A 25,144-nucleotide genomic window follows, 5' to 3' on the forward strand; every position below is an offset into this window, starting at 1 on the left:
AGTTAACATCTGCATCTACATCTGCATCTGCATCTACATGTGCTATGCTACTATGTATAGCATTGGCGAATGGGCTCGGCGCCGATAGAAGGTGAGGCGGTACGAGTGGGTTCCAAAGTTCCAAAGTCCCACAGGTGGCTGCCAAGATGCAGGGACCTTACGTAGCAGGCACACGAAGACGGATGTAACGGCGCTGCGTATGTAACAGCAACCGCACTCGATTACACATCCCCTCCCTGCTTGTAGTACTGCTGTGGACGGAGACTCCTTTTGTACGCTTGTCTCCTTGATGTGTTTACGTGTCTTCGTCGCCACACCACACTAAACCATCCCGGGAGCGCAGTGCAGCTGAATGCCCGCGCCCTGACCTGCAGTCCCTTTTCTGCCCTCACACCTCTCCCAGTTCCATGTCCAGCGGCATTGAAGTCAGCGGAAGCCAACGACGACCCGGCATCTGGTCCTACTTTAGTTTCTCTGGCCCACGCCGTCGTGTCTCCGTCTCCCTGCCTCGCAACTCGGATCCCAATCGCGGCGTCGACGACGACGACCCTCACGCAAAAGCCGCTAGACACTCCCGCAATCGCTCATCCTACTCTGACGCATTCATGAACGAACACAAGGGCGGCGCCGTCATGAATCAAGGGCAGCGGCTACGCTACCTCAAGACGGGGGGTGTCATTGCCTTTATACTCCTCGTGTTGTACTTTATTGCGCCCAGCGACCGCATCCCAAGACCAGGCGGTATGTTCATGACCTGCTACTCCGTCATTCACGAGCTAACAATGGCAGCGGTATCGAATGCCCCTGGAGGCAACGCAGCAGCCGGTGACGCAAAGGCCGAGTGCACCAAGTCCTATCACAAGGACAAGCCTCTGTACCAGTATGCCCTCATGATCGACGCCGGCAGCACAGGCTCGCGTATCCACGTTTACAAGTTCAACAACTGCGGCCCCAGCCCCGAGCTGGAGAAGGAGGATTTCAAAATGACACCTAAGAAGGAGGGAGGATCCGGTCTGTCAGCTTACGCGGACGATGCAGAGGCTGCTGCGCGGAGTCTTGATGTCCTCATGGAAGTTGCTCTCCAGAGCGTGCCCAAGGAATACCAATCTTGCACTCCTGTTGCTGTAAAGGCAACTGCCGGTCTCCGCAAGCTTGGTGAGCAGAAGAGCAATGACATTCTCGCTGCTGTGCGTCGTCATCTCGAAAACGACTTCCCCTTCCCGGTTGTGTCTGAAGAAAAGAAGGGCGTCGAAGTCATGCCTGGCGAGATGGAGGGTGTATACGCATGGATCACGGTCAACTATCTTCTCGGCAAGATTGGCGGTCCCGACAAGAACCCTACGGCGGCAGTCCTTGATCTGGGCGGTGGTTCCACACAAATCATCTTCGAGCCTACGTTCCCCGACACACCCCGAGGCGGACTGCCAACGAAGCTCGCAGAGGGCGACCACAAGTACGAACTCAGCTTTGGCAACCGCAACTTTGACCTATACCAGCACTCGTACCTTGGCTACGGTTTGATGGAAGCCCGCAACAACCTGCACAGCACCATTCTCGCGAGCCTCCACGACACGCACAAGGACAACCGCGAATACCTCAAGCAGCCCATTGTCAACCCTTGCATACCCCCTGGCATGTCGCGCGAGATTGAAGTCCATATGCCCAAGGGCCACCCATTGGGCGACTCGCTCACGGTTAACATGACGGGACCCTCTACCTCTGCGCCAACTCAATGCCGGGGTTTGGCAGAAAAGACTCTACACAAAGACGACGAATGCGCGATTGCGCCGTGCGCCTTCCGTGGCGTCCACCAGCCCCCCTTTGCGCAGACTTTTGCCACGGAAGCCGTGTACCTCCTCTCATACTTTTACGACCGCACACAGGAGCTCGGCATGCCCGAGTCGTTTACCCTCCGCGAGCTCCAGGACCTCGCGGACAAGGTGTGCAGCGGCGAAAAGGGGTGGGACGTCTTCTCTGCTGTGCCCCAGGCCTTGGATGAGCTCAAGGGCCGTCCCGAGTGGTGTCTCGATCTCAACTTCCAGTTTGAGCTCCTCAGGAGTGGATACGGTATGCCTATTGACCGTGAAGTCAAGATTGCAAAGAAGATCAAGGGAAATGAGCTGGGTTGGTGTTTGGGTGCTAGGTAAGAAATCTGTTCCCCCTGTTTTTTGTTTTTTTTTGCTTTGATTGTTGGAATTCGTGGGCAACAGAACTAACATGTGTAATAGTCTTCCGTTGCTCGAGGCCAACTCTGGATGGCAGTGTAAGATTAAGCAGGTACAGTAGATGATGAAGTGTGTTTGAATTGAGGAAGTGGATAAGAATCTTAATATAGAAGGTGCACTTGAGATAGGTGCTGGTGACGAACTTTCGGTCTATTCCCTTTTTTTCCCCCGCTGCGGAAGCAAAAAATCTATGGGGAAACTTGGGGGGAAAGTATGGGTTTAGGCGTTTTTCTTCTTCTTCTTCTTCTTCTCTCTTTTTTGCTCAACGAAGTGCGGGGGGATTGAAGGCAATGAACAAAAAAAGAAATTCTGGAATCATTTTACCAACACTCACATTTATGGATTTATCCACAAGGGGGGGGGAGGGCAAGAGGAAATCATGAATTAGGTTATTTTCACGTATAGAATTGTTAATAGATGGGAAGAGAAAGAAATGAAGTTCTTTTTTTTCTTCTTCCTCGTCATAGATCTGATGGTATATTTCCAAGGAAACAAAAGACATTTTTTTTTTCGTGGCAGGATATTAATGAAAGAAAGAAAAGATGTGTATATATGTACATGCGCATGACACTTCCGAATCTATGGCTCTAATGGTTGTTTCGTCTAGAAACTGGAAAAGAAAAGAAAATAAGAAGAGAAGAGAAGAGATAAAAAAGGGGGACCACATCTACAATCCTCGACAAGCATCTAATCAGAAAGACCCGATATTCCCCTTGGTATACATAGTCTGCCTCCTCTTTGCGCGATGCTGATGCCCTTCTACCCCATGCCGCCCCATGCCCATTCCATCCCCCAACATATTATTGACGCCCGCCCTGGCCTTCCTAACGGCCCTACGCTTGGCCTCTCTCCGCTTCAGCTTGCCACTCCAATGCTTGAACTTGCGGATGATACGATCGGCCATGAGCACAAGCAGCGTGACAAACATGACGGGGACGGCAATGATCCAGAAAAAGGCGTCAGAGTGGTGCTGGACGCCGTTGAAGCGGGCAAAGTTCTGGCCAAAGTAACCAACGAGGAAAGTGAGGGGCAGGAAGAAGATTGTGGTTGCGGTGAGGATCTTCATGGATTCGTTTTGGTAGGCGCCCATCATGTTGAAGATGAGATCGATGAGGTTGTCGGCTGCGCGGCGCATCTGGTCAAGTGAGGCCGTGATCATGATGCAGTGGTCTTCGACGTCGCCGAGGTACGTGTGGGCGAGGGGGCTAATGTTGATGGATGTCATCGTCTTGCGCGTAGCGAGGTTGGAGTTTGTGTGGGCGAGCATGGATTGCGTCATGGGGTCTGCTTTGTGGTCGCGCAACGAGTTGATGAGCGAGACTATGGGCTGGATTGTGTTGCGCAGGATGGAGAGCTCCGATGTGAGGAGATAGAGGAGTTGGCTGTGGTGCAGCTCGGGCTCCTCGAGCACGTCGAGTTCCAGTTCGCCCATGGCGTCCTCGTAGGCGGCCACGACGGGTATGGCTAGATCGACAATGGCGTCGATGATGGCTTGCACAATCATGCTGCTGTCTTGGCTGCGACGGAGAATGGTGTCTTCGGTGCGGAGACGCTTCAGAATCATGCCTTCGACATCGTCGGCCGAGTGCTCGAAGAAAGAGATGACCGAGTTGTCGGCGAGCAAGAAGATGCTGACCTGCTCAACGCTGACAGTCAAGTGCTTCTCTGTAAGCGCCGAATGCTGTTCCAGGTAGACTATACGGTCGAGGTTGTATCCACCACGGTAACGCTGGAGGGTACGGACTGCAGCCGTTGCTGGAGGCGTGGCTGTTCGAAGCCTTTCAAGAGGCGTACCGTCAAGCTGCTTCTCTATACCATCCAGGGCGTGTATCATGTCGTCCTTTTTCGACTTTGCCCCGTCATTATTTCCCGAAAAGAGCATTCTCTTTGCCTGTTTGAACAAGGATGGCTTTCGATTCTTCTTTTTCTTATGGTGATGGCTGGAATGACGTGAGCGGGAGCGCAACCGAGAAGCCTCATAACGTTGATCGGCGTCGTCCAAGTCCGAGTCGGAATCGCTTTCCGAGTCTTCGTCTACGGGGGTGCGGACGAGCTTGGAGAGAGTCAAGAGCATGAAAGCCTGGTCAGAGTACCAGTCGACCTTTGTCCTGCTCTGTGGGCTCATCAAGTCCTCAATGGCCAGGCGATGCAGCTGCTTGTGGTTTCCCAGGGTGCGAATTACATCCCAGCTCAAGCCATTGACATTGATCCATCGCGAGGTGACCCAGGCCTCCTTGGGGTGTTTTAGGAATTCCTCGAGCGTGTCGTTGTCGAGCTCGTGGCACTCGACCCTCTGGTCGGAAAAGTCGACTACGGTGATCTGGCAGGGGGCATACAGATGGTGGTAGTTTGCAGATTCATTGTCGTTTTTTGTGTCGACACCGGGCTCGGCGCCAGGTTCCTGATGGTGGTACTGGCGGGTGGGGGATTGGTAGTGCTTGACGGTGTGAGATCTGGTGATTCGGCGGCGCAGGGTTGAGTCTACAGAACCGCGGTCCGGGGAGAGGAGGGTGTCGGGGTTGGTAGGGACAGCGCTGGTCGCGGTGGCTGCAGTGGCGGAGCGGCCGCGACTTCTTTGTTCTCCATTGAGCTGGGTGTCGAGGGTCAATTGCGGAGGGGCAGCTGAGTCGGAGGCAGGACGCTCGGGGTCGGTGGGCGGCGGAGGCACAGAGGCAAAGTCCTGGACCCGCGTGTTGTGGGGAGAGGCCGACATAACCGGGCGGATGGAGTCGATGGACGGAGAAAAGCGCGTGTTTGACGGACTTGTCTTGGCTGCTTACGGGGCTGGGCAGAAGGTCAAGCAACTAGGTGTAGATTCGGGGCGTCGATATATTGTGCAGTTCGGACGTTGGCGAATACGGGATGGCAGCGGGCGGACGGGCAGGCTGCGAACAGTCCGCCCATGGAGGCTACGAGGTTGTGAGGGAGCATGCTGTCTTAGCTGGTGCAGGGTTTCACCATGCCATGTCTCGCCATGGGCGCGACGAAGAGTGGGAGGCAGAGCAGTTGGCCTGCAGCATAAATCCGCTGACCAACCAAAGGGGGCATCACTGTCAGCGGGCAGCAAGAGAGCAGCAGCAGCATATAGGCATAATTAGGGTGTAGTGGTAGTAGTCATAGTGATAGCATGCACCCGGCCGAAAACCAACGTGTGCTGGCATGAATGCAGCAAGCCGCTCAGCCGGAGAAAAAAAAACACACGTCTTAAGCACGCCACCTGTGTGGCGCAAAGGGGGGGGTTGCATTGGGCAGAAGCGAGTGCAGAAGAGCACATAGGATAGGGTGATTAGTGAGATGATTTGCAGGCGATATTTGGGAGCTGCGACGGGAGGTGTTGGCGATAGATTTGAGCGCGAGCGGGCGGGCGTGACGCATGAAATTAGCGGTTCGAGACTGCCCTTCTCGGCCGGCGGTGCCAATGCTTGTGCTTGACCGTGACGGCGACTAGCAGGAGCAAGTGCAGGAGCGAGGGCGTGCAAGTGCAAGTGCAAGGCCACGCCTTCCCTCCCCGAACCGCCTCTTGCCTCCCCCATCCATCCACCCATCCATTCATCCACCCACCAAAGCCAGCCCAGCCCAGTCAGTCTCAGCCAGGCAGGCAGTCTGTAGCATAGCACCCACCCACACCCACCATACCCACCACCACACTACAACCACACCACACTACACTACACTACTGCCACCACTCATACATACATACATACATACACTCTGCAGCCTTACCGCGATCTACATCCACATCCACATACATACATAGACACACATCCTCGCCTCTCTGCACGCTACCACTGTCCCCTCCCCCCCAGCCTGTCGCGTGGCCCGTCGCCGGCAGCGCCAGTGTGCGTGTGAGTGAGAGCGTGAGCGAGAGGGCTCTTGCCTCGACCCACCCCCCCAGCCCGGAGCACTCAATCCATCTCACACATCCCGGCACCCCTAGCAGCAAGCAAACAAGCCTCATCTCCCGCCGCAAGCTGCCCACTCTCCTTTTCGCTCTCCCACTCTCTTCATCACCGCATCCCCATCAGTCCCGGCTGCTGCTCCAACCGTCAGCTCGTCGGGCTCCCGTGCTCCTTCTCACTCCCTCGCCGCCCACCATATGCGACACTAGCCCCCAACCCGCTAAACACCACCCTTCCCCCCAGCGTCCACCCATCCGCCACGCCCACCAAGCGCCACTGCAAAGACGCCCGCCATGCGCGAAGTCAACTTCAGCATCCCGAATGCCAACAAGGCCTCGGTCGGCATCACCACAGCCCTCTACGACCGCCGCGCCCTCGACTGCACATCGACCCTGCCGCTCATCAACTCGCTCAACCACCTCGCCTACCTCACCACATCGTCGGCCCGCATACGCGACATCCTGACCGTCGATGGCGGCATCGAACGCCTGATATGTATCCTCAAAGAAGGCCGGAGCAAGGACATGATGGACATGTGGAAATGGAACCTCGCCTTCCAGTGCATCTTCAACATCGGCGTACGCGGCTCCGAGAGCGTCAGGACGCGTGTTGTCGAGGCCGACATGGTGCCCGTCATTGCCTCGATTCTCGACAATTACATCAAGGTTGTCGACAAGATGCGGGCCAGAGCAGAGGCCGAGATGCACAAGTCGTCGCGCCTGGGAACCTCGAGCCGCCACCACTCATCACGCACCGGCGAAGCTGCCTCCAGCTCCGCCCACCGAACAGACCGGTCACGACGCATCATCCCCCCTCCCATCGAGATTCCCCGGCCCCTCGACGCACCCCTGGCCGAAACTACGCCCGTCCCGACCTTCTCACTGAGCTCACCACCAGAGCGCACCACCTTTGCCCGCGGCCGCCCTCCTCACCACCATCACCACCGCAGCCACGAGAGCCGGGCACAGCTATTTGGCGCTCCAGCCAACAACACACGCAACCTCACCCAGCCCTTGGTCACTGCCCTGCCTTCCATGGACACAGCACCCGACGCCTTCACCCTACGCCCCGTGCGAGATGCCGACCGTCTACCCTCGATGCTGCCTGCCCTACAGGGGGAGATGACCTCCCAACCAGAGTCACCCACCACGCCAAGTGCCCCGCAAGCACGTCAGACCAGCCCAAGAGCGGGGCTGGCCAGAACCCGTCGCCGGCCATCCATTCGACACCAGTTATCCGTCTCTGGCGAGTCGGATCTCGAAGCGCCGCAAGACGACATGTCGGCAGAAGCTCCCACTGCGGCGGGCCCGGCTGTAAACGAACCAATCGTAGGCATCCAAAACAACGAGATTAACATGGCCGATATTGTTGGCAACGCAGAGATGCTCGATGCAGGCAACACTCCCGTTCCCATTGCAGCACCTTCCGAGGGTACCGACGAAAACAACGAGACCTTCAACATTACCCACCGCCCAGCCCTCGATGGCAGCATCATCAATCCCACAAACACCCCGCCCAACAACCCCATTACCGGCTTCTCTCCTCTGCCCCCGACCATCAACGTTGTAAACACCAACCCCCCACCACCATGGTACCCACGCTATGCCCAGGAACGCAATGCCTCGGCTAGTGTACTGGCTGCCATGCCCCGTGACGAGGATGTCCTCATGTCTCTGCAGCTTCTGGCCTACGTATCAAAGTACTGCAACCTACGATCCTACTTCCAAAAGTCTCATCTGGTACCCAAGCTCAAGATTGGCATTGAACTTTTGGATGGCGAGGCGTCCACTCCAAAGGCTGCTGACGAGGAGGAGGAAGAGCTCGAAGAGTATGAACTCCCCGACGACTTCAACATCTTCCCTCTTGTCGAGCAATTCACCGTCCGCCACCACACATCAGACATGCAATACTGGGCCAGTGTTGTCATGCGCAACCTCTGCCGGAAAGACGACTCCCGTGGAGGCATCCGGCAATGTGCATACTACCAATGCGGACGCTGGGAAGAGTACACGCGCCAGTTTGCAAAGTGCCGCCGCTGCCGGAGGACAAAATACTGCAGCAAAGAGTGCCAGAAGAGCGCGTGGGTCTTCCACCGCCACTGGTGTGTGGCCGCTACCTAGGATATGCGGATCATACCTATTCTTTAATTGTTGTTTTTCTCTTTTGGAAATCATCCGTCATCGTCATTAACATCATCATCATCATCATCATCATCATCATCATCATCATCACCGCCAGTGGGATTGTTCATCATCTCTTGGCTGCATATCGCATGGCGCTGGGCAAACTGCTTTCGTTTTTTCTCATGTTTTCTTTTGTCATAATCTTCTTTTCCTCTTTTTTTCTATTTTCTCTGTTCAAAGGGTGCAAATTAATTAATGAGCGACACGATTACTGGATACCACACAAACAAGTTTTACACAAAACTAGTACCAAATCAACTACTAGTCAGAATGCTTCTTGTTCTTGTTCTTGTTCTTCTTCTCTCGGGCAGCCATTAAAAAGGGGAAATCCAAGGGGGAGTTTGCAAAGCAAAGTGCGCAAAGACTGTCTGAAGCAAAGGCCTGCAAAGGCGATAAGCAGAGCGAAGAAGCAAAGAGAGAGAGAGAGAGAGAGATCACTATACCATTTCATTGTTATTGTTTTTTTTTCTGGAGCGCAGCATTGTTAGCATTTGGTAAAACCGGAGTAGTACAGGGTTTCCCGGCGTAGTGAGTAGTGTCTGTGTGTTTATTTCTGGTGCAATTGAAATGCCATGCATGCATTTGGACTCGTCTTTGTTCGTCTGTCTGTCTATCTGTCCGTTTGTCTGCTGGGTCAGATTTCTCTGTTCTTGTCTGTGATGTTTTTAATTTGCAAGTGTTTGATTTGTAATCCCGTTTTATTCCTACATACGTATAGATTGATGTTGAATTCAAGTAGTCTGTTCATTTGTCATCATCAAAGAGAAATCTGATTAGTGATTCTTTTTTTTTCCCTCCAAACCCTTTACTTTGTAACACCCAGTTTCACCATTACTCTATCCACTTGTGAAACAAAAAACCCATTTTTTCTATCATTGCTCCCTCCTCCATCTACACTCACTCACACAATCGTAACAACCACCCGCTCCCACTTCCCAGAAACCACCTTCTTCCCCCTCCACCTCTCCGCAACACCCCCAATATTCCCCGCATCAACTGCCACATCTTTGACATTAATCCGTAACTTCCACACCCCGACCCTCTTCCACGTTCTCTTGTTCAACCCAGCAGGAACAAGCATCAGCCCCACAAGCCGCCGCTGGATATTCTTCGTTCCCGCAGTCCGCACAACCTGGACCTCAGATAGTAATGCATAGATTGCGTTGCGAGGTGGGGAAGCCCGACCAGCAGGGTCATCAGGGTAGTATTCCAGCTCTGGATCCCAGCGGAAATGGCAGTCAGCAGGTACTGTACTGCTACTTGCGATGTCTTGCATCTGCACTGCCAAATCAGCCGGCCAATTGGATTTGACTGGTAAGACGCTCGTCTCGAGTATTATCTGCGTACTCGAGAACTCGTGGGCTGCGGTGTCTGGGGCGTGGCGTGCGGCGTGGCCGGGGAACTGGAATCCCCGTGGTTTGGCCCAGAAGATGTCGTGCCACACGACAAGATGTGGTGAGTTGAGTGCTTTGGAGCGGACGAAGAGCGAGTCGTCGGCTAGGAGGAAGGAGACCTGGTAATATCTGTACATGGGGATAGAGAACCAGGACCAACTGGGTGTGTCGGGTGGTGGCCATAGCGCTGCTTCAGCTTCTGCTGCAGTCTTTGCGGGAGCGTCTTGTGGTATTATCTCAGGTGTCCAGGTGAAATCTAACACTTGATTGCCGTTAGGAATCTAGTTCTCGATGCGGACGAGCCATGAGGGGTTCTTGTCTATGTGTCAGAGTAGCGCAGTGGGAAGGATCTCGTTCCATAGTCCAGTGAAATATGTCATCTGGTTTCGATGGAGAGATGCACAAAACATGTCTTCAGACACAACTACGCGGTCTTTTTTTTTTTGAAAGAAAGAAAACTTATGTTCGTCTCTAGATAGCGAGACGCACCCCATCGCGGGACAGTTTTGCGAATCGGACCTTCGGAATTATATAGTTACTAGTTTAGAGGGCTGCAATAACGTTGCACAAGTCTATTGCTATTATTATATAGGACGCTAGCCCCTGGTGAGGATCTCTATTATATTGCGTATATTATCAACTATTTCTTCATCGCCATTAATCGTACACTAAGGCCTTCGCTAAGATTTGAGAGACGTATAGGGCTAGTATACACTATAAAAATAATACTTCTGTACTTAAAAGCAATGTTAACCTTTATTGAAGTAGACGCTAGGAGTTTCGCTAGCTAAAGTAGAAGGCCGTTGAAAGCCTTAACATATAAGGGACGCTCTAGCTATGTTAAGATACTAACATTATACTATATAGAATTGTAATAAATTTAAGGCTACGCCTACTCAGAAGATCCTCTAAAAATACCTATAGAGTATAGCATAGCCGTAGGTCTAGCATGTATTTATTATACTGTCCGTGTGCCCGTGCCGCCTGCGCCGCCTAGTAGTCCAAAGGTTGCAGCTCGCTTCCTTTATGCCCTCACTAACACGAAGTATTATAGACAAAGCTGGCTACGTACTCATATAAGAAGCCCCTATTAGCGTCCGTAAGTCGTGCCACGCCCTCACAGACTACCGCGACGTTTCTCACATTGCCATCCCCGGGTGTAGTCAACTATCCTGGGGGATCTAAGGGGACCTACACCCTCAGGAAGTCTGCATATACCAGTCGCAAAGCACGAGTTGCCTTGGGATTGCAGCCAGAGATTACATGCAGAAATTCCAGCCCATCCATCGTCGCCAAGTCACTCACCGAGAGGTTTGTACGACCTGGGCGCCCGGCCTCTTGCAACTCGTTGGACACCATGGGTGTTAGATAAGAGGAAGCTGCATCAAGGCTAGTCCTTGGCACTAGCTTGATGAGATACATATTCCATACGAACCTTACGTGCTCTCCATGTTTAGCGAGCCTAAGAATCATCCACTACTACGCACACGAAGGTCCTGCCCAAGAGAACAGCATTGTCTGCATATATCATTATGAGCGATCCTGTCGACCCTCTAGCCAACGAGACCATTGCTCGTACTTTCGTTCTTCGCGAGAAGATTAATGCAGAGTCCTTTTTACCTTATATGGACATCCACGCCCACGAAAGTCCTCTGGTTCAATCTGAGTCGGGGAAGCACCGCATATATGAACGAGGGACAAATGGATGGGGTATGTTAATGGCCTTCATGCTGTATCAAGTCCATTCACCAAAGTTGTAAACATTGACTTAAGATTGCATCACAGGCTTTACCGATGTTCCAAGTCCGGTGAGCGGAGAGAACGTACGGGCCAAGATCACCGGTTTACGTAACAAGACAGAGTCATATGAAGTCTATGACCGGGTTTTTGACAAGCAAATCCACGGCCAAAAGGTGGAGAAGACAGTCACATTTGGGGATTTGAACAACTACTCGGCAAACGACAAACGCTACAACGAGGACTACCATTTTGCCAGTAACAACTGTCAGGACTATCAGGAGCAGGTCAGATCAGAGCTACTGGCCTTGCCAGTACACAGATCTTTACGTACAACAGCTACTAAGAATGCTCTCAAGTTTCTAGCCTCGCCGCAAACCAGGAATGATGTAAGTGGCCGGTTCTCTGAGAGTGCCTTGGCACCTAGTGATTCTCTCGCCCAAATCTCCGACTCAGACGGCTCTCACGGTATCGACCTCGACAGCACCACTCTTCCCTCAAGTCATGATATTTCCGGTCATGGGAGAGCATCTACAACATCCCCGGGAAATCAAGCCACCGGCTTCGATGATATAATCGATGGTACTTTGCCGTCTCTCTTCGCAGGTTAGTATTAACGACGGTTCTTCTCTGCACTAGAAGCTGACACTCTCACGACGAACCCCCGTCATTCAGCTCTTACAATAATTCCTTGCCGTCCTTCTCGTTCGCCGAAGCTCAAGCTCAGTCCGATGCGAACGTAGAAAGCGAAGCTCGCAGGAGAGCCAGCCAGTTCGAGACTCACGCACCTGGCATATTAGGGGCGGCGGAAAATGCTGTGAACTGTTTCCGCCAGGGCCAGTACTTTACTGGAGTATGGAATACAGGTATCCTGGCTTGGTCATGCACTGTGCTTTATAGCACAGGTGGTGCAGTGTCGATTACTGTAGAAGCACCACCGAACTCAGACGGATCTCCTAGGGTGCGGCTAGCAGTCGCGGGATTTATCAGTCTTGGATGATGCACATATGCTTGACTGCAAGCATTAATTTCAAGGATACCTTCTTGGCATCTAAGGAATTTGTGATGACGGAAAGTTGCCTGGATTTGTAACTCTTGTTGTATCTCGTCAGCCATACGAGCGCCAAGAATGAGATTGAACAGAGCCAAACGAGATGAATCAATCAATGGAAAGCTGGAGGAAGGCTACATGGAAATGCAATCTAGATCCAAGCCACAAGCTACTAAATATGGAGCTTATAATGTGCCTATGATTTATTTCGCTACGGAGAGTGGCCCACAACATAAGGCTAATACCGGGGCGGCATTCGGTCCTAACAGTTCGTCGTAAAAAGTGACGTAAGCATCGTCGTATAAAGGTCTTTTGCGAGGACATCAATGTACGTGGACTCAGGGTATGGTTCTTGGAATATCTAGGCACGGTAAGGGTAGCGGCTGATTGTGTTACTTTGCCAAAACCATCAAGATTGTGTTGTATGAGACGAAGCCGTTGGGTTGTAGTTGATACTGTTGCATGCAGCTCAAAATAAGCTACTTCAGGGATTCGATCTGAAAGTTACGCATGTTGTAGTTGCATATTCTCTGTACTCGTATGAGTCGCTATTGCAAGATCTGCGCAGTACAACCCCACCAATGGTGCAAACACCACAATACATATAAACACTCCACCTTTCTCTTCCACATTCACGTCTCGACCGTCTAGTCAGACAAGCAGCATCTCCCTACACAAGAAAAAAAAAGTAGAGAATCACATGCGCTGACAGATAAAAAAGGGGGCAAAAACAAGAAACCTTATGACGCAAAGTAAACTTGACAACACACTCATTCCTTGCCTCCCCCCTCTTCACCCCAATGATCTTCCTACCCCCTCATTCCCACTTCCCCCCTCAACTCCCCAATCCTCTCAACGCACACACAAACTCTAAAATCAACATCGTATCGATCCGGTACCATCCACTCCCACCACACCCCCCGACACACACGATTTACGCTACGGATTACCACGGAACCTTACCCTCAACCGACTGGTTTCCGATGTCCTAATCCTTTTGTGGCGAAAGACACACACACACACACACTCTTGTCAGATTTGCGTATACGGTTTTGGGTGAGTGAGAAAGCTTAAAAGTTTAAAACCGGGGTTAGTAAAATGTGTGTGGTACAGGGTGTCTGGATGGGGGAAGGGAAGGAGGTGGTGGTTAGAGGATTACGTCAGCGTGAGGAAGGGGAAAAAGAAAGAGAGATAGTATAGATGGGAAAAAGAGCCGATCGGGGATTAACAACGTATAACGCTATTGTTAGTACGTAAGTAGTCGTAAGCAAAGAACCAAGTTGCCAATAGGACATATGTATTAAGAACATAATACGGAAAGTATTCCCAACATCCTCAAACAAAGAGAGGGATGCCGAATACCAATAATATTTCGCAGCATTTATCTAATCATATTCTAAAAAACGTGCGTGCTGCTACTATGCGTGCCTCGAGATGTTCCTGCTCTCGAGATATGTAGGACGGAGCGTAGTACAGAGTTATATCAAAACAATGACCTAGTTTCCCCTTGTCTAAGCCCTTTCCCTCAAACGCCAGACATGATTATAGGGGTAATGGTCTAATGTCATATATATATACCCAAGGGGGGGGAAACGCCCGCTACAAAGACATAAATACAAAATAAAAAATGACGTCGATGGTTGGCGTTGGTCGTTAGAGGTAGGGCCGCACGTGGCACGAGTGATCAAAAAAAGTGCCGAAGCACACGAGACTAGTGCTGTGGGCGAGTTTAGAACAGGCCAAAGCTGTCCGTGCGTGGCGTTAAGATGGGCCGGAATGTGAGTCAAGACACTCTGAAACGTTAATGGTCAGAGCGTACGCCAAAATGGCGCTGACGTATTCCGACTTCATAAGTGGTACTGATGAAGACCGTGAATGATGGCATGCACAAACCGGTGCGGTGTGAGGTTGATTTGCTGAAGAACAGCAATGCTCAGATGACGTTTCAAAGAACGCGGTTTCTGAAATCATCGGTTAGCAGGATTCACAGCATTAAAGAGTGGACAATCTCACTTTCGGAGCGCTGTTTCCAGGCTAACAACACTGAGCTCGGAGTCGTCGGGCAACTCGTTGAGAAGAGGCAGAATGGAAGCGAACTTTTCGCCGCCCTTGTATGCCAGGACAGCAGGGAGAACATCGCGGTCGAGCTCTGCTTCCTCGCCGTGCATCTTGACAAACCGGACAGTGTCATTGCGTCTTGCTACCTCACGCATGAATACGCAAACTTGTTGGTCAAGCTCAATCTATTTGATGTTAGTGTGTTGCACATTGGAAGGGTATCGCTGCACGAACCTCTTCAGAATAGATGAAGACAAGCACGGTAGTACCCGAGGCGGTCTTGTCAACGGCATCAAGGTACCCCTCACCATCGACTAACGGCATGGTACCGTAGACACGACGGCTAGGGCTATTTGTCCTTGACCGCATCTTCTCGCCAACATTCTGCAGCTCCTTGAGCCTGGCCTCACGCCATTGGCGCATGAAGCCCTCGTCGGCATCTTCGTCGCTCGAGGCCTTGTCGTCATGGTAGGCGGAAACGGTGTAGGATGTAGGCGGGGAGTTCTTCTTCCAGGTAAAGCGTCTTGCTTGCTTCTTGGCCTGCTCAAAGGCCTGGGCATCGGCAATGACACCCTTGGGGCCCGTGTTGGCCTCTGAGCGGCGGTTGGGCATGTAATAGTTGGCACGCATGTCGGCGGGAATGTCGAGTTCGTCGTCGGTGTCAATCTTCTCGAGGTAGTCGGCGGCAGCACCAGGGGACTCTGGCTCGGAGACGTCGCTGTCGTCGTGGCGGTCTTCAGGGTGTCTGTCGTCGTGGTCCTTGTCACGAAGAAGCTCGTTGAATTCGTCTTGAGCGGCTGAGGTGGACGGATTCATGGCGAAAAAAAGAAGAAGCGGAGCGGAGACGGTGGGAACGGGGAGGTTATATGTGTGGAGAGGTGCCGGGTGACGCGTTGATGGTGAAAAAAGGAAGGGGTATGTGTGCAAGGTTGCTGGGAGTCTGTTTGGGGAGTCTGGGATGGAGGAGCGCCGGTGACAGGCTTGGCGGGGCTATTTTCGAAGCGGTAGCGTGGGTTTCAGGACCGTGATTGGCTGGTGGAGGGGAGAGGAGCAGCGAAAATGCAGGGCCAGGGCTGGAGGAGTGTAGGACTCGGACGCTTGGGAGGGTGGTGTTTAGGGCTGGGAAGGGCTGGCGAGGGCTGATGCTGACCGGAGGGCCACGCGACGCTCGAGGGCGACTCCCCACTCGGCCGACATAGGGGCCGCCTGTGAGCAGAGCGCCCGCATCTCTCGAAACGGCGCTCGAGGGTCGAAACGTGCTCTCGTGCTTACTCGCCCAATTGGCTGCTCGCCGGTGGCGCCCGCTGGCCCACAGCATACGCAGCATGTCCAAGGCTGAAACATGGGACCGAGCCATCTGCTACTCCTCCTTCGGCGCCTTGTTTCCGTATAGACAAGATCAGACAAACGTCACCTGTACCCTCTGCCTTGCTACTCTTGTGACGCCTCGAGTCGTCTCAGCTGCACAGGGGAAACCAGGCGGAGGGCCATGGAAACGGGAGAGTTTTGGCCTTGGCCACCCCCCAAAAGGGCTGACGAGAGAGAGAGAAAGGAGCAAGACTTGGTTACCATGCTCACTCCCTTACTTGCTCCTTCACGCCCTCACTCGGGGAATGATCGACTTGCTCGTACCGGGGTGGAGCGCTGTACCCCTGGTGTGTGGGTGTGTGTGGGGCCATCCGGCTATGCACAACTTCGACTGACCTTCTAGAAGCATGAAGCTGGTACTTGTTTATCCTCCGCGTCTTGCGCACATGGCAGGTGCTCTCCGATAGCCGTCAATGCCTGGCAGCCGTTTATGCCTTATATCGCGGGTATACAAGCTCTTCCTGGGTCCATCATTTCCCCAAACTTGATGATGCATTGCACTGCCCAACGCTAGAAATCGCCATCCTGGTTCCTGCTTGTCCATGGGTCGCGCGTCTCCTGGTCTTTTTTCCAACGCTTGTGTGCGCATTTTAACTTCGTCCTGACAAGGCTACAGGTGCTCCTATCACTCCAGTTAGCGCCACCATGTGCGTGATTCTAGGACCCTGGAGCTGTTCCATCCCTCGGCGTTGTGTACTGTTTAGCGGTGTGACATTCGGCTGCCCCATGTCCCGGGGACAACCTGGTTCCATCTTTGGGCTGTGCGCCAGTCACGAGTGCGAGCACTGCCCATCACGCATATCCCAGGCACGGCACTCATCCCCTATCGCTCAATGCCTCAACAATGCATCTCTTCCCACGGCCACCGCACAGCTCAACGCCATAACAACACCTCATCAACGTAAAATGAAGTACATGAAAAACTCGCTAAAAACTACCTATCCCGCCCTGGCTCCTGCCATGTCCTCCTCCCACTACCAAGCAAAATCGTACACATTCAAATCCCATGCACAAGCCAGCCATGATACATCGCTTCTTCACTGCCCCATCAATGGAAAATTACAGACCCATTGCATGCAGACCAAAATCCAAAACATACACTATCCCCACCTCTCCCCCGTCTTGCACCCTTAACCTCTCTCTCTCTCTCCTTCCCCCCATCCCACCAAACTGCAACAACAACCCATCGCTTTTTTTAGACATTGGGCAGAACGCAACGAGAATACACGGTCGAACGAAGATTTGAGACACACTACGTCTTGCTCATCTACGCCCGACCGCCTATCCGGACATCAACAGACAAGTGCGACGCAAGTGCTTGCCTTGCCCAAGAAACTAACACACACCAAAGGTATGGAAAAGGGAACGTAGAAAGAAAAAAAGTATATGAAACAATTGAAGCACGCAAAGGAAAAACCTCTCCGGGCGCCTAAACACCACGTGACAGGAGAGCCGCGTCAATGTTTCCAAGGGCTGCTGTGTATTATAATCTTAGAAGTAGGGTAGAGCTCTCAGAAGACTCCTGGGTAAGTAAGATGCAACAAGGGGGTATGGGTATGCCAGGAGTTTGCAAAGATTGCCGTCATCGATTGTAGGTTGCCAATATTAGAAAGAATAGGCGCACACGTCCGGTTGGCGTCGTTACATGGCGTCGTGGGTATTTGGTCGTCTTGGTGCGCTTACGCCCAGATGCGCAGCTATTCCGAGTTAGTCGTTTCATCGGCCAACAGCAAAATAGCAACACTTACCATGGAGTCCCATGAACCAGTGCAGAGACTGAGCGCATCGTTGCTGACGCCCAGACAGCTGACACGGTTGTCGTGTCCTTGCAATGTGCCTACACGCTCACCGCGCAATACGTCCCATACCTGATAAGCTGGTTAGCGTACGGACAAAAAACAAAGTGATCAGCATTGCCCTTACCTTGCACTCAAAGTCATCGTAACCGGCAAACAGCAGACGACCAGAAACGGAAAAGGCTACAGATGTGATGCCGCAGACGGGCTCGGGAATCTGCCAAGATTGCACATTAGTAATCAATATACATGACAATTCTCATCGTGTCACATGGGCGCGTACCTGGTATGAGGCTAGCTCGCGGTCGGCACGGATATCAAACAGGCGACACGAGGCATCGTCGGAGCCGGTACCGAAAGCGTTGCCGTTGGGGAAGAACTGAATGGCATTGATATCCGAGTCGTGCGCAGCAAACGTCTGCACACACTTCTGCTGTCGGATATCCCAGAGCTTGGCGAAAGCATCGCAAGCACCAGATACGAATTGGTTGTGGTCGAGCGGGTTGATGCTCAAGCTCATCACGTCGCCAAGGTGATCGGCAAACTCGTGTACCTTTGAACCAGTCTCGAGATCCCAGAGCACGCACGTCATGTCGCCCGAGGATGTGAGGATGCGCTTGTCGCTGATGAATCGGCAGCAACTGAGGTATCCAGAGTGGCCAGACAGTTCGCGTGCCACGCGTGTCGGACCTTCTCGTGCCGACAGGTTGTAGATGGAGCAGATGTTGTCGAGGCCACCGCAGGCAACGTAGTTGCCCGAGGGCGAGTAGGCACAGGTCATGACCCACGAGGAGCGGAGGGGAATGGCATGGACCTTGTTTGTTGTGTAGGCATCCCAGATGATGAGCTTGCCGTCCTGCGAGGCCGAGACGAGATGGCGGCGGTCCGTCGACCAGTGCATGGCGTAGATTTTGGCAAGATGGCCCTTGAGGGTGCGCTTTGTTTTCATGGTGAGTCGCGGCAGGGCCTCGACGCGATCTCTGGCAACATCGCGGACTGGAGCAGCGTGTTAGCAGTGGACATGGCAGACGTTGGGATGCAGCGACGGGCATTGACAGGCGCGGATCACGTACGGGTTGTGTCAGCGAGCTCATCCTTCTTGCGCTTTATCCGGTCCTTGAGCGCCTCAGCGTCGCGTCGAGCGAGCTGGATCTTCTGTTGTATAGTTTCCTGGTTCATGTCGGCCATGGGGGCAGGCGTTGAGGGCGGGTCAGGTCAAGAGGGCAGGAGGCGCGAAAAGGCGAGACGGGCGGATCCAGGGGCCTGCAAGGAGCGCGGTGGAGACGGGCGGGTGAGGCGGCAGGCGAGGAAGCGATGGACAAGTGGCAGCAGCAACAGCAGCGGAAGAGGGCGCGCAGAGCGAAGTCAATTGCTGGCGCGGAGACTCAGCGGCAAGCAGACAGGCGGTCGTGGGGGTGCGTGAAGATGGAAGGGATGCGAGGGCTTTGGAGATGGGCGAGGTTACAGGAGCGGCCCGGGGGTGAGCTCAAGCTTGGCTTAGCCGAGAACGCCAGCCAGCGCTGAAGATCAGAGGCCGTTCGTTGCGGTTGGCTGTGGGCAAGGGTGCGCCGCACGGCAGTATTGCGGGCGAACGGCAGCAGCGCTGAGGGGCAGAGCAGATTGCCGAAGCAGTGGGGGGAGTCTATGTAGTAGCAGTACGTACGTAGAGGAGTATAGTATGCAAGTATGTATATATCCCGGGTGCAGCGAGCGATAGGGGAAACTGTGGGAGCGAGGGAGCGAGGGAGTAGGAGCGGGCCTTTTTTGCCCCGTCGAGACTGGGACGCGGCATCGTCCCTCTCGTGCGCACACGCTTGACCTTGACCAACAAGGCGCGCCTGCTGCAATCTCCTGCAGCGCGCCTCCCTCTTTGGGACCTGCCCACCCTCTGGGCCAATAGGCTCCGAGCTGCCTGTTTCGGCGTCCGACCCGCCCGTCCAAGGCCACTTGCACTTGCACTTTTGTTAACTCATTCCATCCTCTGCTTCGAGAAAACCTCTGAAGCGCCACCAGATCTCTGCATCCAAGTATACTAGTAAACACTAACTATCTGACTCCCTGCCCCCCCTCTTACTACTTACCGTCTGCTTACCCATCACCCTGTCACTCCCCCATGTCTGTGCCTGTCCTGCCCGTCCATCCCGCCTTCACCAAGCGGCTGCCCAAGATCGAGGTATGCCCACAATACCCTCCTCTAACCCCCCTGATTCGGCAGCCAGACCGCCAAGCCACATTAGACTCTGGTTCGCAGCGCCACTAACGCCACGACTCAGCTCCACGCTCATCTTACCGGCAGCATCAGCCGCGAGTGTCTGCATGACATCTGGACCGCCAGCAAGGCTCACCGTCCAGATTTCGATGTGCAAGATCCTCTAATCGCCATTCCACCTGGCAAGGTCGATTATGACATCAAAACGTCAGCCTCGCAGCTCGCTTCCATTGTCTGGGTGCTGGTCAGACGCTAGTACACAGCTAACCGGGCCGCTAGATTCTTCCCCTTGTTTTCCTCGTACATCTACCGCCTTTGCAGTGACCTGCCCAGCATCGAGTATGTGTTTTTGTCGCACACCGCGCTGGGTGTTGACCTAAGCCAGGTACTCGACCAAACATGTGCTGCGTGCATTCCAAGAAGATGGCATAGTCTACACAGAGCTCCGTACAACTCCAAGAGCAATTCCCCAACATAACATCTCTAGGGAAGACTATGTTAAAACCGTGCTAGACGTGCTCCAGGCCCACAATGCCGACAGCACAAATACCATGCGTGCTTTTCTCATCCTCTCCATCGACCGCCGCAACACTATCGAAGAAGCTGAACAAGTCGTCAGCCTCGCCATCAAGTATCAGTCGGCAGGGGTCGTGGGCATTGACCTCTGCGGCGATCCAACCAAAGGCGATGTTCGTATCTTTGGCGACAGCTTCGCTCGAGCAAAGGCAGCAGGCCTCAAGCTGACACTCCACTTTGCCGAAGTCGAAACTTCGGCCTCAGACACGGAGCTACAAACTCTACTTTCCTGGAAGCCTGACAGGCTTGGCCACGTCATACACGTCAAGGATGAGTTTCAGAAGATGATTCAACAAGACAACATTGGCGTAGAAATCTGTCTCAGCTGCAACGTGCAAGCAAAGATGATCACGGGCACCTACTCCGACCACCATTTTGGAACATGGCGGCGCAGCACCATTCCCGTGGCCTTGAGTGTATGTCCATTTCCTTGCGTCACCCAGCACTACTGCTGACTGATTTCTTGCAGACAGATGATGTTGGCGTTTTCTGCAGCCCTTTATCACAAGAGTACTATCTTGCGGCGCAGCATTTCCAGCTAGACCGATATGAAATCAGGGCGCTGTGTGAACGCGCAATCGACTCAATCTTTGCCGGCCCGGAAGAACATGCCCGTCTTCAGCAAATCTATGCAACGTGGGATGGATGGGATGCGTAAGTATAAAGAATTAAGCTTTGCATCAATCGGTGACTTTGATGTGTGTTTTTTCGTGAATAAATGTGTCATCCTCGCAAAGCTCATTTGCAAGGGTTCTACGGTCTAGTCAAGATATCCTGATTTGTTTCATCAAGACATGCTTAGCTCAAAGGCGGATATAGGCACGGATTTACCAGCAAGTATAGCTATATAGGTCTTTTCATACTGCGCATCCTTTGCTGGTGTGTTGAATACATCGTGACGGATGTGGTAGTAGCGCTATGGTAACACACGGACTGATAACGAATGCTGATATCTCGGCAGAGAGTCAAGCCACCAGAATGCCCGGTTCCTTCCACAGCAGATCTTCACCCACGCGCCGGGACCATGTTCATGAGGCCATGATAGCAGCGGATGCTGACTATCGTATCCGTAATACTCCACTACCTACCTTATGTGCGGATCGGCCCTCCTCTTTCCTAGCGCAACTGCATTCTCCGCTTCCCTCTCAGCTACACGTGACACTGTCTAGATCCTACCATTGGACAGGCCGACTTCGCACTAGCCCCCAGCGTGCCGTCGGTATCTTATGTAATAGTTTAAACGTTTCCAAATACAGGAACCGGGAACCGGAGATGCACACGACCAACCGGTGTACTCATGGTAGTACCACACACAACAATGAAGTGCACACCTCTCTCGCTAGCTGCTTTTTAGCCGTTGTGCCTTCCTGCTTCTTGTAGCATCCACCGTAAAAAAAATTGTGTCTTCCAACTGCACAAATCCACAAATACACGTTCATACTCCCAAGATGATCACCCGTCGAGTCATCGGGCCGGTCCAAAACGTAAACATCATCAGATAATAAAGCCATAACCCCACGATGCGGTCTAGTCCTTAGCAGACGGCCAATATTCGGGCGCGCTATCATCAAGCCATGTGGAAAATTTTGCGCACGCCTTCCTGGTCCGAGGTAAGGCCTGGACCGCTTGCCCATCGCTTATCAGATGCAATAAAGGTTGGTACTGTACCTGTTACATCTGATAATCATCCACCTTATCAGATCCACTGCGATCATCTGGTACGACGTAGCCAAACATGGGTGTTCTAGGGTGTAAGTACATTGTGTGTGAATATTTGAGATATGGCTCTGTGTTGACTAGTTTGTATAGCTTCCAAGTCGAGCAGTGGTGATGCTAGCAAAGCCGTGGAAAAGAAGCTTATCATAAAGCTTGGTATGTGTACCACAGCTCCCATTGTTGCATAGTTGTGCTAATGTGTGTATAACTAGACATCTTCATCATGGTCAGTTAGCTTGCAGATTTCAATCTTTCATAGCTAATTTCAGCTCCTAGGTCTATTGCTGCGCATGTTATTTCTTTAACTACCTGGGTGAGTCTTGGTGTTGGGGTGGCTATACGTAGCAACACTGATCTGACACGGGACAGATCGTCAGGCGTTCGCAAATGCATACGTCGCTGGTCTACGGGAAGATCTTAGCCTCAAGAAAAACGAGTACAGTATTTTGCTGTCCATGTACACCAGTGGGTACGTATCATTGCGAAAGATTTCCTCTGTGGTCTTAACTAAATCAAACGTGTAGTCTGGTCGTTGGCGCGATTCCGCACAGTCTCATTATCCAGAAAATCCGTCCTAGCATATGGCTCCCGCTCACCTTGATTCTCTGGTCCGGTCTTACAATGTGTTCTGCAGCATGCAAGAACTACCCGCAATTGTGTGCCGTCCGGTTTTTTCAGGGATTGATGGAAGCTAGTTTATACAGTGGCACCATGTATGTCATGGGATCGTGGTAGTAAGTACAGAAATTCTCCATGGGAACTTGCAGACTTTTTGGAGTCTGCCCTCGAGCACATGAGACTTACCATGTTCCTCAGCAAACCATCCGAGATTGCGAAACGCGTAGCCATCTTTACTGCGATAGGACAAGCGGGAAGTATGTTTGCAGGCCTCATGATGACGGCCATGCATAACACCATGAATGGTACTGCAGGCTTGAGAGGCTGGCAATGGGTTTTTATAATCGGTGGGCATGTCAACACCCCTTGAACGCACAGCTTTACTCACGCATATGATATAGATGGCCTCATGGGAATCCCATTCGGAATATTTGGCTTTGTAAGTCCCCGCCATCCGAGTGCGCTGGTTCTCAGATGCTGACAAGCCACAACAGTTCACATTTCCCGATCTCCCATCAACGGCCAAAGTGTTCTATCTCAGTGAAGAGGAAAAGCAATTTGCGGCGTCTCGTTTACCACCCAAGAAAGCCGATACTCACAGCATCAACCCTAAGAGTCTTATGAAGCGCGTTCTTGGAAAGCCTCACATGTAAGCAAACATTTTGACTTAATGAGCCTGTGAAACTTTTCCTAACCCTCTCCGCAGATACATCTTGACATGGTTCGCCGTCACTTCCGGCATGCTCGAAGCTTTCGCCTTCCAGGTACGCTCAATCCCCCCATACCTCCACCCCATGAACAATCTCCTAACACAACCATACCAGGGCATGTTTCTTCTCTGGCTCAAGTACTACGCCAAACGTTTCTCACAAACAGCTATCAACACCTACCCCCTGGGCACCCAAGCCGTCGCCATCGTCTCCCAAATTGCCGCCGGCTTCATCATCGACCGCACTGGCCAACGTCTTCCCATGGTCATAGCCGGAGCCCTTCTGCAACTCGTCACCGCCGCCTTGCTCCTCGTGCGTAACCTCTCCGACGCAGGCATCTTCACCGCGTTCTACCTCAGCGGCACTAGTTTCGTCGTCAACCCCATCATGTTCAGCTGGGCAAATGAAATTTGCTCGAGGAGCGGCGACGATGCTGCTAGGAGCGTTGTATTGTATGTCATGAGTATGGGAGGCCAGCTTCTGTACACTTGGTGGGGTATTGTCTTGTATCCTGCTACAGATGTTCCGTACTGGAAGAAAGGTAGCATCACGATGATTGTGGTGTGCGGTGTTTTTATCGGAACTGCTTTCATCGTTAGATGGGTAAGTTTTGTCGTATTCCTGACTTTTTCAATGGGTTTTTTTTAACTGACGTTATGAATAGCTTGACAGGAACACAGCTGTGGTTACGGATGACGAGACAGTTGCGTCTGGTGATGGTGCATCGGCAACCGTAATTGGAGAGACGACGAAGTCTGGCTAAGTCGCAATGCTTCTATTGGACTTGGTCAATTGTAATCTCCACATGATATATACATGAGCTGCATGCGCCTTATGGATATGTGTTACGATAGCTCTGATGTTTTGTTTCAGTATTTGCTTCTAGTGTAATCAGGTTGTTATTCTTCGAGAAATATAAAACAGCAGCTGTGTTGCGATATGATATTCTTTTCTTCTCTACTTTACGATTCCCTTGTGGACCTACCGCTTGACGAAGATACAAATGAAGGGGTGATTGCGCCCCGTAAATACGAGATATGTACTTCTTTCAGACTGGGTTTGGGTAGGTGCCAAGTTCTATGAGTTCAGCGATCAGATTGGACTCGCTAGTTGTCAACGCGGTACCTTCTTCAACAGGATCAGTTCTGTCTGACTTGATGTAAACTTCCTACAGCTCGTTCTACTAGAAAGTCTCTTGAGGTAACCCTCAATTTCCTGCATTTTCAGCGGATGAACAGTTCTTTTGTTTCTTTGCATAGCGTCGTAGTGTGGGCATTCTTCTAAACATATTGACCAGAAATTATGAGAACGCTTTCTCTCTTGTTCTTTGATTTTCATGCTCTTCACGATACATTTGTATCAGGAGGTCAACGTTGTTTTGTGCTCATCATGGTATTTATGTATGAGACCGGGACTACTACACATATTTATCTATAACGTGGTTCACAAGTGAGCGNCCACCCCAAGTGAGTGGCCACCTCCCCACTAGCGCGAGGACTTCAATATATTATTACAGTATTTTAATATAGTTAATAAACTATCACGATATACTAAATTAATTACTAGAATTACCGCTATTACTTATACTATCTATCTTAACTACG

At 52.1% G+C, this 25,144-nt stretch overlaps 12 protein-coding genes across 12 annotated transcripts; 7 read left to right on the top strand and 5 right to left on the bottom strand.

Moving 5' to 3' along the window:
• Positions 1-407: 407 nt before the first annotated feature.
• COCCADRAFT_98525 (uncharacterized protein) lies at positions 408-2,286 on the top strand (the record flags this gene model as incomplete). Its single annotated transcript, XM_007714980.1, has 3 exons — positions 408-741; positions 790-2,143; positions 2,229-2,286. The coding sequence occupies 3 exons, from the start codon at positions 408-410 to the stop codon at positions 2,284-2,286; spliced, it is 1,746 nt and encodes a 581-aa protein (XP_007713170.1).
• Positions 2,287-2,916: 630 nt separating this feature from the next.
• Positions 2,917-4,938, bottom strand: COCCADRAFT_26972 (uncharacterized protein; the record flags this gene model as incomplete). Its single annotated transcript, XM_007714970.1, has 1 exon — positions 2,917-4,938. The coding sequence occupies one exon, from the start codon at positions 4,936-4,938 to the stop codon at positions 2,917-2,919; it is 2,022 nt and encodes a 673-aa protein (XP_007713160.1).
• Positions 4,939-6,417: 1,479 nt separating this feature from the next.
• COCCADRAFT_98527 (uncharacterized protein) lies at positions 6,418-8,244 on the top strand (the record flags this gene model as incomplete). The annotated part of the gene is made up of 1 exon (XM_007714981.1): positions 6,418-8,244. The coding sequence occupies one exon, from the start codon at positions 6,418-6,420 to the stop codon at positions 8,242-8,244; it is 1,827 nt and encodes a 608-aa protein (XP_007713171.1).
• Positions 8,245-9,208: 964 nt separating this feature from the next.
• COCCADRAFT_5777 (uncharacterized protein) lies at positions 9,209-9,838 on the bottom strand (the record flags this gene model as incomplete). Its single annotated transcript, XM_007714962.1, has 1 exon — positions 9,209-9,838. The coding sequence occupies one exon, from the start codon at positions 9,836-9,838 to the stop codon at positions 9,209-9,211; it is 630 nt and encodes a 209-aa protein (XP_007713152.1).
• A 1,395-nt stretch (positions 9,839-11,233) lies between these two features.
• Positions 11,234-12,438, top strand: COCCADRAFT_26975 (uncharacterized protein; the record flags this gene model as incomplete). Its single annotated transcript, XM_007714971.1, has 4 exons — positions 11,234-11,411; positions 11,487-11,725; positions 11,798-12,044; positions 12,155-12,438. The coding sequence occupies 4 exons, from the start codon at positions 11,234-11,236 to the stop codon at positions 12,436-12,438; spliced, it is 948 nt and encodes a 315-aa protein (XP_007713161.1).
• Positions 12,439-12,597: 159 nt separating this feature from the next.
• COCCADRAFT_98448 (uncharacterized protein) lies at positions 12,598-12,837 on the bottom strand (the record flags this gene model as incomplete). The annotated part of the gene is made up of 1 exon (XM_007714982.1): positions 12,598-12,837. A coding segment is annotated over one exon (240 nt), but the record flags the coding sequence as incomplete, so codon positions are not given.
• A 1,597-nt stretch (positions 12,838-14,434) lies between these two features.
• On the bottom strand, positions 14,435-15,363 carry COCCADRAFT_37541 (uncharacterized protein; the record flags this gene model as incomplete). Its single annotated transcript, XM_007714983.1, has 3 exons — positions 14,435-14,450; positions 14,503-14,732; positions 14,782-15,363. 3 exons carry the CDS (start codon positions 15,361-15,363, stop codon positions 14,435-14,437), a joined length of 828 nt encoding a protein of 275 aa, XP_007713173.1.
• A 509-nt stretch (positions 15,364-15,872) lies between these two features.
• Positions 15,873-16,509, top strand: COCCADRAFT_26977 (uncharacterized protein; the record flags this gene model as incomplete). Its single annotated transcript, XM_007714972.1, has 2 exons — positions 15,873-16,202; positions 16,309-16,509. 2 exons carry the CDS (start codon positions 15,873-15,875, stop codon positions 16,507-16,509), a joined length of 531 nt encoding a protein of 176 aa, XP_007713162.1.
• A 1,085-nt stretch (positions 16,510-17,594) lies between these two features.
• On the bottom strand, positions 17,595-18,899 carry COCCADRAFT_26978 (uncharacterized protein; the record flags this gene model as incomplete). Its single annotated transcript, XM_007714973.1, has 5 exons — positions 17,595-17,612; positions 17,664-17,783; positions 17,839-17,928; positions 17,995-18,707; positions 18,785-18,899. The coding sequence occupies 5 exons, from the start codon at positions 18,897-18,899 to the stop codon at positions 17,595-17,597; spliced, it is 1,056 nt and encodes a 351-aa protein (XP_007713163.1).
• Positions 18,900-19,528: 629 nt separating this feature from the next.
• On the top strand, positions 19,529-19,747 carry COCCADRAFT_98434 (uncharacterized protein; the record flags this gene model as incomplete). Its single annotated transcript, XM_007714984.1, has 1 exon — positions 19,529-19,747. A coding segment is annotated over one exon (219 nt), but the record flags the coding sequence as incomplete, so codon positions are not given.
• Positions 19,748-19,824: 77 nt separating this feature from the next.
• On the top strand, positions 19,825-21,154 carry COCCADRAFT_5780 (uncharacterized protein; the record flags this gene model as incomplete). Its single annotated transcript, XM_007714963.1, has 5 exons — positions 19,825-19,884; positions 19,985-20,127; positions 20,200-20,259; positions 20,306-20,912; positions 20,966-21,154. 5 exons carry the CDS (start codon positions 19,825-19,827, stop codon positions 21,152-21,154), a joined length of 1,059 nt encoding a protein of 352 aa, XP_007713153.1.
• Positions 21,155-22,231: 1,077 nt separating this feature from the next.
• COCCADRAFT_37544 (uncharacterized protein) lies at positions 22,232-24,303 on the top strand (the record flags this gene model as incomplete). Its single annotated transcript, XM_007714985.1, has 10 exons — positions 22,232-22,247; positions 22,306-22,368; positions 22,582-22,681; positions 22,737-22,946; positions 23,029-23,177; positions 23,232-23,269; positions 23,325-23,479; positions 23,537-23,594; positions 23,655-24,143; positions 24,205-24,303. The coding sequence occupies 10 exons, from the start codon at positions 22,232-22,234 to the stop codon at positions 24,301-24,303; spliced, it is 1,377 nt and encodes a 458-aa protein (XP_007713175.1).
• Between the last annotated feature and the right edge of the window lie 841 nt (positions 24,304-25,144).

The sequence above is a fragment of the Bipolaris zeicola genome (assembly GCF_000523435.1).
Source record: "Bipolaris zeicola 26-R-13 unplaced genomic scaffold scaffold_94, whole genome shotgun sequence".
In the NCBI taxonomy this organism is placed as follows: Eukaryota; Fungi; Ascomycota; class Dothideomycetes; order Pleosporales; family Pleosporaceae; genus Bipolaris; species Bipolaris zeicola.